Source organism: Rhipicephalus sanguineus, chromosome 6, assembly GCF_013339695.2.
Source record: "Rhipicephalus sanguineus isolate Rsan-2018 chromosome 6, BIME_Rsan_1.4, whole genome shotgun sequence".
Lineage (NCBI taxonomy): Eukaryota > Metazoa > Arthropoda > Arachnida > Ixodida > Ixodidae > Rhipicephalus > Rhipicephalus sanguineus.
The window spans coordinates 168,018,674-168,035,121 of record NC_051181.1 but is presented as its reverse complement, the minus strand read 5'-3'; the positions used below and the strand labels follow the sequence as shown (position 1 = coordinate 168,035,121).

The 16,448-nt window shown below is 44.7% G+C and overlaps 1 protein-coding gene across 2 annotated transcripts in view; it reads right to left on the bottom strand.

The window, feature by feature from the left end:
* Window positions 1-16,448, bottom strand: part of LOC119397025 (ankyrin repeat domain-containing protein 16) — a 115,698-nt gene that overhangs the window by 16,583 nt on the left and 82,667 nt on the right. For both annotated transcript variants that reach the window (XM_049417304.1, XM_037664450.2), the window contains one exon: window positions 49-211. In XM_049417304.1, the coding sequence (XP_049273261.1) occupies window positions 49-211 (163 nt within the window). The remainder of the gene's footprint in view (window positions 1-48; window positions 212-16,448) is intronic.

Sequence of the window (16,448 nt, the reverse complement as noted above, 5' to 3'; positions counted from 1 at the left end):
ATGTACAAATTAGCTCTCTGATGCAAAAGACATTTTTCTAGCATAAACCTGCCTTGGCAGACAAATGCAGAGGAGTCTGTCCCCAAGAGTTGATGCTGTTGATGTCTAGGGCATATTTCTCAACAAGTGACAAAACTGCAGAGGTGGCACCTGTTTGCGCTGCCAGGTGCAGGCTGTTGTTACCCAGTACGTCCATCTTGGTTACGTCAGCCTGTTTGAAGAGAGAAATTTAGTTTGTAAAAACCTTTTTAAACGTCAGAAAACACTGCCTATCAGTATTCAAGGCTCCCGTAAACACGTGGACCAATTATTATTGCAATGCATGCAGCAGGGAATTTGCAATTTTGGTTCAAAGACAGTTGCAATTTTTCACTCACCTCTCGGCAAACTACAATGTCAAAGGGATCAACACCGTCAGTGGCCAATTTCATTATCGCGAAAACATCCACGGTAATAATTATATTGATTGTTTAAAGTTCAGTGAAATAACAAATGATGTTACAGGGAATATTCATTTGGCAGTTGTCAGTCAGCACCGGTCAAGCTAACGCAGCACAGAGGGTTTGAGGAATGACAATGATCAGAGACCCGTCTACACCACGATGGCGTTGATTAGAGCAGAAAAGGGGAAAAAAATTAAAGAAGAGGCATGCACAAGGAGCTTCGAGAAATCTTCCTTTTCTTCATGAGCATGAATCTCCAACACCTCTTGGCTAACACAGTGGTTAGCCTTCAACAGTGTTGGCGGTAACGCGTTACAAGTAACGGCGTTACCGATAACGCGTTACTTTTTTCGGTAACTTAGTAACGTACTCGTTACAATTTAGAAACTGTAACGGGTAACGTACTTACGTTAACATTTTTCGGTAACATGTGGTTTCACGTTACTCGTTACTTTTTCATCCTGGGGGTGCCGTCTTCTCAGAGCTCACCCCGACAAATTCTTTTGTCGCAGCGTCGGACTGCTGTCGGCCTGCCAGGCATTGTCAAAGAAAGCGCGGGCGGAATCGCTTATTTTTTTTTTGTGTGGAAATTGTGGGGACCAATTTCTTACGACGCGCCGACTCCTTGTGCGGAGGTTTGGGCCATCGCCACACAAAGCTTGATGAAAGCCGCATAATTCGCCATGAGAAGCTGTACGGACATGCTTCTCGTGGAAGTTGATGTAGCAGATGGATTGCTGGCACCTGCGCCTTTTCGTGCCCAAAAGACAGGCCGTCCGAAGAGAAAGCGCAAGGGCTGGTTTACTCCATACCACGCGCATAAAAACGATGTCCGCAAGTTCGCGTGACAAAGGAGTACACTCCCTGAGCATAGCATGGTAAACGACCACCGCATCGAATTCGACAACTCCCGCGCCGTCGACTTAAGCGGCTTTGTGTGGAATTCTGCCCCATCCAAGCGACAGCCGGTAACGTCAACCGGTCTACAGGTGCGCTGCCGATCGAGAGTCTGCCTTATTGTGGAGAATTGGCGTGACCCCCGGCTGGAAGAAAAGCCTGAAAAAGAATGCGAGCGGGACGCGAAACGTAGAACTTTTTCTTGTAACGCAAAAAATCTTTTTTTTTTACTCACTACCTTAATACCGCTGTCACACGAACAGCCTTAACCGCGGTTAAGCTAACTACGGTTACTGCTAACCACGGTTACAGGTAGCTTGAACACGGCAGACATTACCGCAGTTAGTGTACTAATCGTGGTTATTGCAAACGGGTGATTCCACGGATCCGCGGGTGATTCCACGGATTCCACGGATCCGAAAATAAATATTTTAGATTTCATTGAGTTTTTTATATTTTTGCATGTCCCATGCCAGTAGCCCGAAAAGGAACTTAATTTCCGTATTAACTGCATAATTTACGAGGGAAAAAATATCAAACATATTCAACCCGGAGGGACCAATTTCATTACCTGCCGTTCTCGAAAGTTCACGACGTTGTAAACAAGTATTATCGTTACAAAGAAGATATTTTGTGTATGAAATGTATGCGAAACAAAGAGTAAAGTAGCATTGTTTGAAACTTGTAGAGCTAAGGAAACTGTTTTTGAAAAATGTCTAAATATGCGACATTTTATAGTAACTACAAAGTTGATAAGGCTTATCAACTTTGTTTTAAAAATAAATTTTGCTTTTTCTATCTGCAACTGCAGCGAAGTTTCTGGTTATTGAACTCCTGAGCGAGTGAGGCTGATCTTGAACACCCTCACATAAACACTCGCAATTTTTGCGGTAATTGTGCAGGTTAAAGTAAACAAAAAATGTTTATGCACAGATATATTTTTACGTGACTAGCCCATTTAAGCATTTCTTTACTACTACAAAATTCGCGCGTCTATTTTGCTAGCAGAAGCACACCATCAGAATTATTGTAAATTTCTTGAGATTTCATTGATGCCTTCTTTGCGAATAGCGTTGATGATTGAATCTCATATTCTGTATAATGTCACCTTGAGAAAAATGGCTTCACCATGTGTCAGAGTCAGAAGCCATTACACGTAACTCTAAAGGCAACTTTAAGCCACTATACCATTGCTAAGGTCCGGTACATTTGTGCAAGCAATACTCGTTAAATCAGCATTTTGGGTATATTCGTTGTTTGGGTTAGAAGTTGTACGTGAAACATAAATTTCAGATTTAAATTATTGTTATTGTAGGTTCGTGCAGCAAAGACACATCGATTAAAATTTATGATTGCGGAGTAACGGCAGAGGTAACGTCCGTTACTATTTTTCGGTAACGGTAACGCGTTACATTTTTTTGTAGGTAACGTAGGGCGGTAACTCGTTCCTTTTTTTATAGTGTAACGAGTAACGTATTTAGTTACTTTTTTTCAGTAACGCCTACAACACTGGCCTTCAAGCAGTAGAGGTACTGCACAGCCATTCATACTTTTTTTCTGTCTGGCTTGCCTTCTCAAGAGACACAAACGTGATTGTCATGGCCCGGAAATGTCTCTTCGATTACAGCCAGATCCAACAAAAGCTTTAAAAGAGTTCTTGTTCATGGTAAGCACGATGTCTCCTACTTTTGCTTCACTGCAAGGAAGTGAGCTGATGGCAGCTCTAAATAGCATCAGATGGCATCAGCTCACTGATGGCAGCTCTAAAATATATTCTTTGTGCCATCTCTTCCATAAGGCATAATGTTTTTTAACGCAGTTTTTTTTTTGTGATTTCCGCAACAATTTTTGCCACCTCGATAAGCACAACAAATTTTTACCGCACTTGTACAGTTTTCAGTGACGATATTTTGGAATCAGAAAAAGGGCTACAGAAACTGAAAATGCAATTTTCGAAAATCGATTTTTTTTTGTTGCTTTTCGCGATACGAAAGCCACACCCCCCCTTAGGAATAAATATCTTCTTTGACCATGTTTGTGACTAGCAATTGTTTCTGTCTCGTAAGAACATACTTAGGGATTCTCTGCAACTTTTTTCTGTAATTTTGCTTCGAAGTATTAGAAAAATATTTGAGAAATATTCAAAAATTATTCGATTCGCACTCAATCTTCATTATGCGAATTCACTTTGCACCCACAATTTTCGCTATTAGCACAGCTGTAGTTAAAAGGGCATGACATCATTGTACAGGTCTAGGTGAGAAATATGCACAATGTCAATTCTGGCCTAGCAATCGATGAGCTTGTTGTCGGAATTGTTGGATATAAGATGTACAGGCGCGATCAGATTAGATATAAAAATTATAGTCTTTTTGTCTCAAATTACCGAACATGAAAGTTTGTTCGTGAAAGTTTCCCTGGATAGTTTTTCATTTATAGCATGTGCTGTATATCGGGCTCCTGATTCTGAACTGTCTTATCTTCTTATATTGTACGACAAAGTGCTCTCGCTAAATTGGAAAAATGTAGTCATGTCAGGTGATTTTGACGTGCCTGGTATTGATTGGAGTAAACTTGTGTATGGTTAGTGTGATCATGGTGATGCTGTGTTAGATATTATGTTGGCACTAAATCTAGAGCAGGTTGCAGTGACTATACTCGCAGATAACTTTTCTTGGCAATGAAGGAAAGGCTACGGGGGCGAAGCCACTGCACATGTACTGCTCCGCGAATTAGTCCAGTTCAACGCGCATTTCAAGTTTAGTTTTGGTTTGTGAACCTTCTGTATCTCCTGTGACAGCCGTTTGATTATCTGAGCGGCCGTCAAAGGCTTAGACAGCCATTTGTTAGTGAAATTCGTCACAAGCTCCTTCGGCAATTCGTTGAAAAAGCTGGAGGGTGACGAGCGCTCACCTGAAGATGACGCCATTTTGACTGTGAAGTGCACGTAAAAATTGCGACGTTTCTACACATGCAAAAACGCGAAATGAAACTGCATAAAGTAAAGCAAATATAAATATCTCCTTGGTGCGTGCTGACCCTCTTTTCAAACAGCGGCCTGTAGAAAATAAATTAATGTTGTTTTTTATTCTCATGCAGAAAACACGGACGCAATTGCGGGACTATATTCTTCAGCGGCAGCACACGCGTAGTTCGGCCCTGTAGCCTTCCCCTCATTGCCAAAAAAAAGTTGTCCGCGACTATACACATGTGCAAATGCCGTCTTAGGCTTTATTGGACAGCACTGTTTGTCAGGAGTTTTAAGAGTAGAACCTGGTATTTCTGATCACAGCTTGCTTTCTTTTTGTTTGGATGTTAACTCTGCTAATGCTGCAACAAATAAAAGGTTGTTCATGTCAAGGATTACACACGTTGCAGTGATAACGATATTATTGATTGCCTTAGCACTACACTAGAAGATCACACAAATAGTCACGTTGAAAACATGTGGACGAGCCTTAAAGATTCTGTCAAATACTGTATTCAGCATTTTATTCGCAACTTCCAGGTACCGTGGCGCCGCCGAGTGGTGGCCGCCGGAAGCTCTGTTGAGATTATTGAAATGTTGGACCCGCTTCAGTCAGCGAATGTTGCCACTTGTTTTGTCTCGTTTGGGGTCGTTTTGCGACGGTGTGCACGGTCTCGATACGTGACACTCTCGGCTCCTCAATGTGAACGGAAAATAAAAGAAAAAGGCAACTGATTTTACTGCGGGCCTCGGTGCTCACATCGTACAGCGGGAGGCAAAGCAAAAGCCTCCCCTTCAGATTAACGCCTCGAAAACCCGTGAGTGGTTAAGCGGGTTAGACTTCGCAAGCAAATAACCAAGGCCCATGAATGTATGTAGAATCCAATTTTGTGTTTGAGTATATGTCTACTACCTCATATCACCTTTCTCGCGCTTCGTTCCTCCGCTCGACACAGTCGCTGTGCAGACAGTACCAGAACTGATTAGGAATGCGTTCCACCTCTAGAATATAATGAAAAGTCCGCTTTCAAAGCGTCCATCGCACCATTCCACGTCTGAAGTGGCTGTGAAGTGCCTCCGTGACCTTCACATCTCCAGCTCTTTTTGTTCGGTATTACTTGCTGATGGTGCTGTTTTTTCGTCCCTGTCCCGTACGATGTTACTTATTGCACTTCTCATAAACACCGAAAGCGTAGGATGATAACAGGAACGTCACATCTTAAACGTGAAAATTGCGTCTCGCGCTGGTTTCATTCGCTGCTTGTCGACCTATTGTGGCATTCCGCTGATTTTTTTTTTCTCTTTTTACCAAGAAAGCGCAATAAAATCGTATTTCCGATAATCGCACATGCCTCAAGTGGTTCTTGTGCTTCGGTCTCGAAGGGCAACACATCTTTTTTTTTTTTCGTTTACTTACATTACTTCGTGCTTTGAATGGAGCTGAGCTAGCTACGCGGCAGAATGCAATGCAAGCAGAAATGAGATAAAGCATGTCTCCGAGATTGTCTCTGATATTACTGAGACATCTTTACTGAGTCTCCTACTACCACATCGTGCTAACAACACAGCAGGGGTTGCAACGCGCGATTAAGCGCCGCAAGCAACGCGACTAGTGTGTTTGCTTTATTTACAATTGTGTGCATATTTATCTTCCTAATGAGGTTCCAATTACGTACCCGACATTCCTTTACTTATTATAATATGTCACCGCAACCCTGCTTTCACTAAAACATACATCGGAGTGCAGCCGAAGCGCAAAGAACTGAGCTCTTCGCCAAACATGTACGTTCCTAAATCGTCTGCAGCGGGCCGATAATCTCAACGACCGCCATGTTGGATGAACAGTCGCGCCACCTATAGGCCGTGGAAGTTGCGAATTCCAAACAGAGCTGTGCGCACAAGATGTAAAAATCTGCAGTTATGAGAGGGGTTATGAACTTGAAGTGTAAACTAAAGCACCTGCGCAAACACAGACACACATCACCCCAACAATGGAATGAATTAAAAAAAGGTTCAGTAACATAGCCTTCTGGGCGAGTTGGTTCATAGTAATCGGAAGATGAAACCAGCGAAAAACCACACGAAGACAATGAAGAAGAACAACCAGACAGGACAGGCACTGGACTTACAGCTGAATGATTATTGAAGAATTGCACACACCCCCACACATGAATCAGCAGCGCATGCGTAACAGGACACCTGAGCCATGTCAAAGTTACACACCTAACAGTACAAAGCATGGAACGTGTGAAACACTGAAAAAAATCCAACGCGAAGCTTACCAGCTATCTAGAAAAGCGAATTTTTTATCTGTGAGGAAAACCGAGGGTTCACTCACACATGCTTTGCCCTGCTTCCCGATTTCGAAGGCCTCACGAAGGCCTCACAGCATTGCTAAGGCTGCGGCTGCGCCCCAGATTTCAAATCAGCGATCGTCATTGCCAAAGGGAGAAACAAGAGTGAACGTGAAATCTGAAAATTTTTAAGTGTCAGTGATCTTATCACATTTGGCTTGTTCACGTAGTGTACTTGTTTCTTGAAGCATGTGATAACGTTACAGCATATGTGGTCTGCTGAAGAACAAACTTTTAGGATGCGCGTAAGCATGAGTTACATTCCTCTGTTGTCCAAGAGCTGTTTGTTAGTCTCCAAGTACAAGCCAGGAACAGGCACAGGTTGACAAATGTAGCACTTTGTTATGTATGAGGTCTAGCCGCTTAAGGTACATTCTGGCTGAACCGAATGTTACACTACCCTAGTCAAATTTACTAAATACCAGTAAACAGCAGATATGAGAGGAATTTACAGCCAGAGCCACGGCACTTTCGGGACAGGACTTGAGGACATTGGACGGCTTAATTGCTTTAGTCTTCAGACTGTGTAAGAAATTTAAGTTTCTTGTCACATATGACTCCTAAAAACTTGTGTTTTTGTTTCACTGACAATATAACAGAGTCCAGTTGAAAGCCTCTCTTTCTCTCTTTTCTTTAGAAAATGCCATGGCAACAGTCTTTTAAACGGAAATCCAAGAGCTGTTTTGTTTTAGCTGAGTGCACGCTGAGTGTATCAATTTGTTTTGTATCATGCGCATGTGTTTTGTATCAACAAAACACATACGCCGCTTGTGTGCACACACAAGCGGCGCATGTGTTAGTTCGGCTTCGCGCATTAATGTGGCAATGGGGGACGTATATATCACCATTAGGCTGCAGTCAACGTGCTTCATTCGCCGACAATCGACTCAAACTGCCTACGGCGAAGCACCGCTGCGTAAATTTGTATACAAGCCGCCAACCGCCTATCCACACTAACGCATCGACGGTGCTGCCACCTATAGCCCGATTTCACGGCAAATAACGGTCAGCGGTGAGCAATCAACATGTTCCTCGCGCTCGCAGCAGCGGAGTGCTTTCTTGGTCTGGAACCATCAAAATTGCACCGATGAGTTTGTTTCGGTGATGGCCGCTGTTGCATATTCTGAAATGAATTTTGATTGGAAAGTGCTTTAAATGACAAAACAAGCGTGCTCTTTGCTACTGTTCATGAAAAGTTAACAATATCATAATGCACAGATTGTTACATTACATTTCAAAAATTCTGCAGTGTCTGCCACAAAGAGCTGGAGCAAGCACCTTGCGCGCCAAGGCAGTCGTGAAGCAAAAATCGCAGACCATTTGAAGACCCTGGGAAACAAAACCGCCATTACAGCAGTTGCAAAGAGATCAAACGAATTGATAGAAAAAGATCAAATGCACCAGCGCTCACAGGGGTAGAAGCGGGCTTCAGTCTCTTGGAGCAGGAATAATGCTGTTTTGGAGGAGCAGCTTTGGAGCGGTAAAAGGGGAGTTTTTGAGCAGCTTTGGAGCATCAAAAGGTATGTCTTAGTGCAATGCAAGTTAGTTTTGGAGCAGACTTTTAGGGTGAAACATCATTGTTAATTGAAATTTTCTCTTTTTGTTAAACACTCAAAATTCCAGTGGATTATATATATATATATCTATACATACATACGTATACATACATACATACATACATACATACATACATACATACATACATATATACATACATACACATATATACGTTACCATCATTAAAACATAGCAGCTGACTGGCCCTCATTAAAGCGCCACATATGACATGAGAACCGAGAGGAACGTAGAGATAAGACATGGACACTCACAGAAAAGATCGAGTAAAAAGGGCATCTTTTTGTCCCACAACAATAATCGTCATTTATTTCACCTTTCTTTCCTTGCATTAATGCCGCGTTCCCGGCACTTTCTGGTCACGAACGGCATGTGCGCTATCAGTGTGACATAGCATTTTTGGCAGGAAAGTGGCCAGCGCTGAGTTTTCAAGAAAGGAAATGTAAGCAAGCCAGATGACGATTATTGTTGTATAAGACAAAAAGACGGCCTTTTTACTCTATCTTTTCTGTGAGTGTAGCGAAACCTGACTACACTTAGAGAACTTTTTTTAAATGTTCACATTAACAAAACACAACTGCTGACATGTACAAATGAAAAGACCAGAGAACTGAAATGTTCACTTTTATTGTGATATCAATTTATAAGGACACTCTCGGCGGGTTTTTGCAGTCCCCATCATTTTCCGTATAAAGTCTAAATTGTTAACATCAACCCGTTCATCATATGTCCTACGCGCGAGTAAAAGCACACAAGCGTTGGGGACAAATGCGGCTGAAGCAGAGATAAAACGAGCAGGCCATCTTCGTAGCAAGAAGGGTGCCTCAATAACATAACCTCGCGTGCGAGGCCTGCCCTCGATTGCTTCTCAAGCAGAGAGAAAACGCGCCGCCCGTTTTTTGTAAGGAGCACGAAAGGACGCGGGGGGAGGGGGGGGGGGGTCTGTGTTGCTTGAGCAGCAACTGCAAACTTTGACCATAAGGGCACGGTGACTAGCATTGGCGAATGGCCCACTTACTTTGCATTGAGACAACAGACAGCACGAAAACCGCTTTGCTCCCTGCCATATTACCAGTGTTTTGCAAAGTTACGCAAGATTAGACCCAAGCGTTAGCTGCTAGCCTTACTTCATAAAACATTACAATTTCTTGCTATCGCATTTATTGCTTCACCTGTGCGGCAAACCAATTTTTTTTTGCTGTCACCGGCATCATAGAGAGTGCACCAGGTGATGATCATGATAGGAGTTCGCTTGGGCACCATGTCACAGATGACAGCGGCACACGAAGGCACCAGAGACTGTTTGGTAGCAGTTTCAATGCAATAATGCGTTTTCGAGCAGGATGTTGCAGCAGAAACGGATTGGTGCAGTGTGGTGCAAATAGTGCAGCACTTCCACCGCTGTGCTTAGCACAATCATTTCACGTGTATTCTGAGAAAGGCTACCTCAGCCTCCTGCAGACTAAGCGAAAGATGACTTATGCAATTAGGCCCCTCTCGTCCGATATGGAAGGCCTCAACTACCTCCCTCTATGCAGAGCCGTTGTGCCGGTACATTACCGCTGTTTGCCCAAAAAAGAGCCTCGCAACTACTTTCTTTGCACTCCTTGCAATGCAACACCAGATGTATAAACGGCCTGCTCATCAAACAACTGTTGTACTCCCAAAGAACTAAGTCATGGCACCTTCCGGTTTAGCCAATTTAAACCAGGCCCCGGAAACTCTCAAGTTCTAGAAACTGCTACAGACGGCGAAAAAATCAACCGCGGTGCACTCCAACTTCAAACAACAGGAGTGGATCTACTAACCTCTGTGTTGGATCGCATTTCATGTAGGGGCACCCTCGTCGGGGCCAGATTTCAATTCAAAATATTCTTGTAATAGCAGAAGACTACTTCTTTGTGTAATGCTACACTTAAATAAAACAATTTGCTGTTTACACCAAGTGGTGTTGCCTTGCCAGGTACCGTGTCACCAATCTTTTTTCATCATTTTTCTTCTAGCTGACTTGTTGTCAGCAGCCTATCGACATCATTATCCTCATTTCAAAATATACGGCGGCCAGTGGTGGTAGAGGAGACGTAACGGCAAGTAACGGTTCGCTGTGCATTCGGATCAGGGGCGTAGCCAGAAATTTTTTTCGGGGGGGGGGGTTCAACCATACTTTATGTATATTCGTGCGTGCGTTTGTATGTGTGCGTGCCTATATACGCAAGCAAAACTGAAAAATTTCGGGGGGGGGGGGGGTTTGAACCACCCAACCCCCCCCCCCTTGGCTACGCCCCTGATTCGGATGGGTCTCGCGCTGTTTCGTTTCACTGTAAATATTTCGAGCTACTGCCGGCCAACACACTTGCTTTCATTCTGTTTGTTTCGACTACTTCAAATGCTTTCACGAAGCGCATTCAGCTGACTTCAGGGGAATGAAGGGGCCGTTGAAGCTTTCACTGGATGAACAATCGTTTTAAGCCAGAGAATGTACGGACTGGTGAGTAAAAACCCATTGCTTCTATTTTTACAACGACTGTGTGGGTGTCACACGGAGGCAATGCATTGCAATAGTATTAAATTTTCCGTGTGATGGCCACCAAGAAAACATGAGTTCTTTGCGACGTGGCTTCACATGGGAGCGAGTTGCTGAGTTAATGGAAGCGCATTCGGGAAGTTTATTGCTTGGTAACAAGAGACCAGGCTGCTGTGATAAAAGCAGGCAAATACACTATGAACACCTCGCATGTATCTTCGTAACTAGTCTGTCTATCAGTGCAAACAACATAGTGTTACAGTTTGCCGCAGTCACATTTGAAAAGCAAGGTTAGAGGTCTCACTTCTCTACAGTGTCAGTTTAATGAGAACTAACAGACTGTTAGTTCTCGTTAACAGACTTACTTCTCATTAATATTGTTTCCAACAAAGAAAAACGAGCCCTTAAGAGTCATCTTCTTTCCTTCACTGTCAGTTTAAGTTATTTTTACTGCACATTTAGTGCAACAAAAGTTTCACAAAAGCATGAGTGTACTTTCGCTTTAGTGTGATAAATAAACCGTCTCTTCAATCAGAAATATTTTTTTTAGCTGCCATAGCTTCCTGGCATGAGTGTCAAGGAAACAGCTGTGTGCAATGGGCAAGGCACCTGCTACATGACATGCCTTGTTGCCCTCTTTTGGAGCATACCAACTATTGGCACTGAAATGTTACTCGTACCAATACGAACTCTTAACACAGCAGGGAGCATGTGTTAGGAGTCCAAAAAAAGGGACAAGGGAGGGTTCCTTCTATGCTGCCTCGGTAATGGCCATGCTTACTTCTACCTCAATGACCTACCACTTAGCAGACTAGCGGTTTGGGCTACATTGTTTTCCAGTTTTGCTAAAGTGGCATAGCGCGGAGCAGGACAGGGAACACAGCAACAACAAAGAAGAGCACTTCCAAACGAACATTTGATGTTTCTTACAGACATAAGAAGAGCAGAAAGAAGAACAAAACAAAGAATGTGAACTGAAGCACAAAAAGACCCCATACAATTGCCATGTGGCCGTGCTGGCGTCTTCCAGGAATGCTAACTCCATTTTGGGATAAGCGTGTAATACCCCGGACACATGGGCAAAAGTAAAGTACTTCGCAGTAATCCCCCTTTTCTTGCTCTGAAGGACTCTTTGAAGAAAAAACTTGCACTGATGACACTCTTTAGGTGGTGGTTTGTGGCATCCACGATTAGCTCGTTTCTCAGACGACCACCGCAAAAAGGTAAACAAAGAGAGAAGAGGAGAGAAAGAGGTGCTGCTCATTAATTTAGCTGGAGAGAACACATTTTAGAAACCAAGCTGTTGGTTGGCACCCATTGTGAAGACTACTACTACACCACACCATAGACAAAGCAAATAACACTGCAGGAATTTAACATGGCAGCACTAGCGACGTGATGTGTGCATACAAAGGGTGATGTTACCTACTTCAGCAGTGCATTTTTGGGGACCTTGCATATTTACAACGTCACAGAGGGGATTACACAACACTTGATAAACCTTTGTTGAAAGGTTGCATTGTTGAGATGTGCACACTGTATGCAAGAGAATACCCTTTAAGTTTGAAAAGTAGATGTGGGATCTGCTTTCCCAAAAAGGAACATTGCTGGGAGGGAAATGCTCCTTTGTCACATGTCACTGTGCATGAACGCCTTACTGGAAGATGTCCCCTTGCGTAAAAGATTTTAGAGTGCCCATGTGTCAGGGGTATAACAATGTTGGCATGCTCACGCAGGTGATCATTCAAACACGCTGCAGTTCTGTCTGAAGGTGTAGAATGGGGCGCGGGTAAGAAGCCATTAGCTCGCTTCCAAAAAGGTGAGGGTTAGTCAGTCGGTTTGGTGCCCAACAGAAAGGTAGAAGTGATGGGTGCATTCCTCCTTGCTGGGGACAGCCAGGGTTGCCACAGCGGCCTAAAGAATTCCACGTGTCGCAATATTGCTGTTGAGAAGGTGCCAGGTGAGGGGAGGGACAACGATCAACTATCGCCCACCCTTGAATCCGCCACTGGCATGCAGAGGTCGGCAAAAAAGCTGGAGCTCACTCAGACTCACTCAAAAAATATATTCTACATCATCATTCGCGGAGCCTACAAGCTTGCTCTCGGACTACCAAACAACACCAGCACAGAACTTCTTCTCCAATTAGTACTCCATAACACCCTCGACAAATTAATCGAAGCGCAGCGTCAGGCTCACCTTGAGTGCCTCACCCTCACAGAAACGGGTCGGCACATTCTGACTAAACTCTGCATCACCTACCAAGCCAGCACGGAGACAAACACCCAATCCCAGGACGTATTCGGGCTTGGCTACATGCCGACCCCATCCCCAAAAACATGCACCCTGAATACAACAAGGAACGGCGGAAGGCACGGGCCGCCTCCCTCATCAAAGCTTACGGTGACACCACAGGCGTCATCTTCGTCGATGCAGCTGAATATCAAGACGGGCACTGCTTCGCAGCGGCTACCACCCAAGGCGGCTTGCTCAGACACGCTGCCAGCATCGCCTTCGACTCAGACTGCGACACCATCGTGAGCGACTCCCGCACGGCAATCAACAACTATATAAAAGGCCGCATCTCACGGCAAGCATTACGCATCCTACACCACGCCCCTCACTCAGCAGATAACCAAATCACGCTCGTCTGGATTCCAGCACATGCCAGCGACGTTCATCCGCACCTCACCAACCTCAACGAGGTCGCACACTCCGTAGCACGAGGCCTGGTCAACCGTGCCGGAGACAGCGCAGGTGTACCCGCGGAACGCGATCGCCTCACCAGCTACAACGACATCACCAAAGCATTTTACCTCGAAAGAAGAACCTTACCCACCCCTCATCACAAGCTAAACAGAGCGCAAGCAACCACCCTCCGCCTGTTACAAACAAACACGTACCCGTCACTACATCGATACCACAAGATATACCCAGACATTTATCCTAACCACACCTGTAAGGTATGCAAGACCCAGGTCGCCTCGCTCCCGCATATGCCGTGGGATTGTAAACACCAGTACCCGTCCGTTAACACCGAGACCCTCTCGTCGAGATGGCATGCCGCCCTGCGCAGCTCCCACTTCGACGACCAGCTTTGGGCAACCCAGCAGGCCCGCGAGGCGGCGGAGAGGCAAGACCTAGACGTCCCCACGTGGAAGGCCTAGGCCCAGCCAAACAAATTGCTGGTCTCAATAAAAGTTTATTCCTCCTCCCTCCTCTGAGGGCTCACTAGGACTCAGACTCAGCAAAATTTTCCTCAACCGGACTCACTCGGACCAGAGTCCCTTCAATGCTTTTCTGGTCACAAAACTCCGCCCGCAGTTTCATACAGGGACAGAGGCGGCCGCTAGGGTCGCCGCGGTCAACGCGGGGGCATTCGTGCGCGTGCGCCGTTCGGCTGAATGCTGTGCCGGTTGGAGGCAATGGTTTAACGGTGCATCAAACCGCAATATTTCAACTACCATTCATACTTCACCTGACATACGATGTGTTAGTCGCATACGCGTGTAAAAAACTTACTTTCGCGTCTTTATTTTTTTAATATCAAGGCTGCGATGCATACAGTTGTGCCGACACGACAATATTAGCTGTATATGTTGTTCCAGCAAGGTTCCTTACCTCAGGCAGTGGAGCACGGGATATTTACCTAGACTTGTCACACTGCACAAGCCTTACAAACCCACCAACTCGCAAAATGAAGTTTCGTAGCGGGAGTTGAGCCAGCGCCGATCGCGCTATTTACAATCAGGTCATCTACGCCGCGGGAGTTCAACACTTTCGTAACCGTGGAAAAATCGGTTGTTTTTGGCTAGTCTAGGAAATATTTTTTCCCTGCCAAAGAATTATAATTGATGCTAAAGTGTAGAGTATCAAATGATAGAGGAAGAATTGGTCTTTCCAACAGTGTTCATTTCAAACAACGGTTTTATTTCTAATAAAATAAAAAAATTATCAAACAAAGAAAAATGCATCAAAAAGAAAGAAAGATTCATAAAAACATCAATGCTACTCTGCAATGGTTAAACATTAAAAAAAATACGTTTTGAACGCAAAGCCCTCGTAGAATAATAGTGGAAATATAATCTCTGTAAGTACAAAGATTATTTACATAAATACAAAAATATAGGCACTAGTGCCTATCATGCCTTCGCGCAATGCAGGTTCTCGACGCGGTGAAACAAAGGCTGGCTGCGCGTGTTTCGGGAATTTTTCTGTTCAGCTGTCCTAGCATAGTTGTTCTGGTATTTTTCAATTTTACTGTGTATTTGTTGAAATGAGAGTGGCCCGCGGTGTCACCCTAAGGGGTGGCACTTCTCCGGATCTTTTAATAAAGTTCTTCGTACCGTACAGTGTAGCCTGTTCCAAATCTGCAAAAATCCATAATTATACTCTCATTTGACCTCTTTCTCGCTCATATACTGTCGAATACCTTACTGATCTTCACATTTCACCATTTTCTCATTCACTGAAAGGTTCCGACGGGGTTAAAAGATAGCGCAGAAAAATCGATCATGTGTTGCAAGAGAAAAGACACGTGGTGAAGATTATCTTGGGATGTGACGGTCGTCTTCTTCAGATCAGAGACACTCAAGAAGCCTTGAACCTTTTCCATGGCATCACTGACGGTAGACGAAGGCCTGGAAATATGTGTCGTCGACCCCAACACCAATGCAAGCGCGGGACTTCAACGATTATTATGTACGCATGGAGTGAGACGAACTTGCTCATCTTCTCTTCTGTAACCTCCCTCCATGAATCCGTACCTCTCACTGTATGTTGGCTTTTCGAAAGTATGCGTCCACGCATACTTATCTGTGTGGTTGCATGTCTCTCTGACTTCTGCGGTAAAAAACAACATGAAGACGCCGCCGCGCAGCACACCGGAGCGTTGGGTCAAAGTCCGCTCCGCGCCGTCTTCGCGAAGAGAACTGCGCTCTTTCTGCAGCCGGCGCCAAATGCTCCCGCCCGAATGAAGTTAACACCTTGCAGATAAGAGCTGTTATGTTTAGAACGCACCGGATACGTTTACATCGACGCGCAGCAGCGATAAAACGGCCCGAGGAGAAGACGAAACTTACCGGCGGATAGCTGCTGATGTTCCGGGGAGGTTTAACGCACTTTCGGCGTCCGTACGACTTCGCCTGGCGAATCGAAGTCGTCTTTCGTGTCTTTGCTGCTACCATCATCCAGAGATTCTCGTTCACAGTAATCGGAATCCGTCGAAATTCGCCGTTTCTGTGGAGCACCCGCGAGCTGCATCGACGCGAAGTCTGAAACAACGAGCGCTCACCTACCCGACTGCGAACGAGCTTTAAAAATCTCCCCGCGGTGGAAAAAACAAACTCGCAAACAAAACTGTTAAAAAACATGTTATTTTATGCTCTGTATTGCGTTAGCTGTCCAGAACCGCTCAGAGAGTGCCAAAACTTGATCTTGAAGTCATCGATAACATACTACCGATGGGAATAGGCGCGGTCACGGAAGTGTTAACACAGCCGCAATACAAAAAAAAAAAAAGCTCTACATTCCTGTGTTTACAGTTTATAAAAGGTAACTTCTCTCCGCTGCACCCTACCTCACAGAGCTTCGGCCACACTTGAAATCGGGAGTGACGAAGCTTTCGCAAGGTATAGCGTCCGTGTGTCGGGTGAACACCAGCTGATCTCCAGGACCTAACCTAGCGT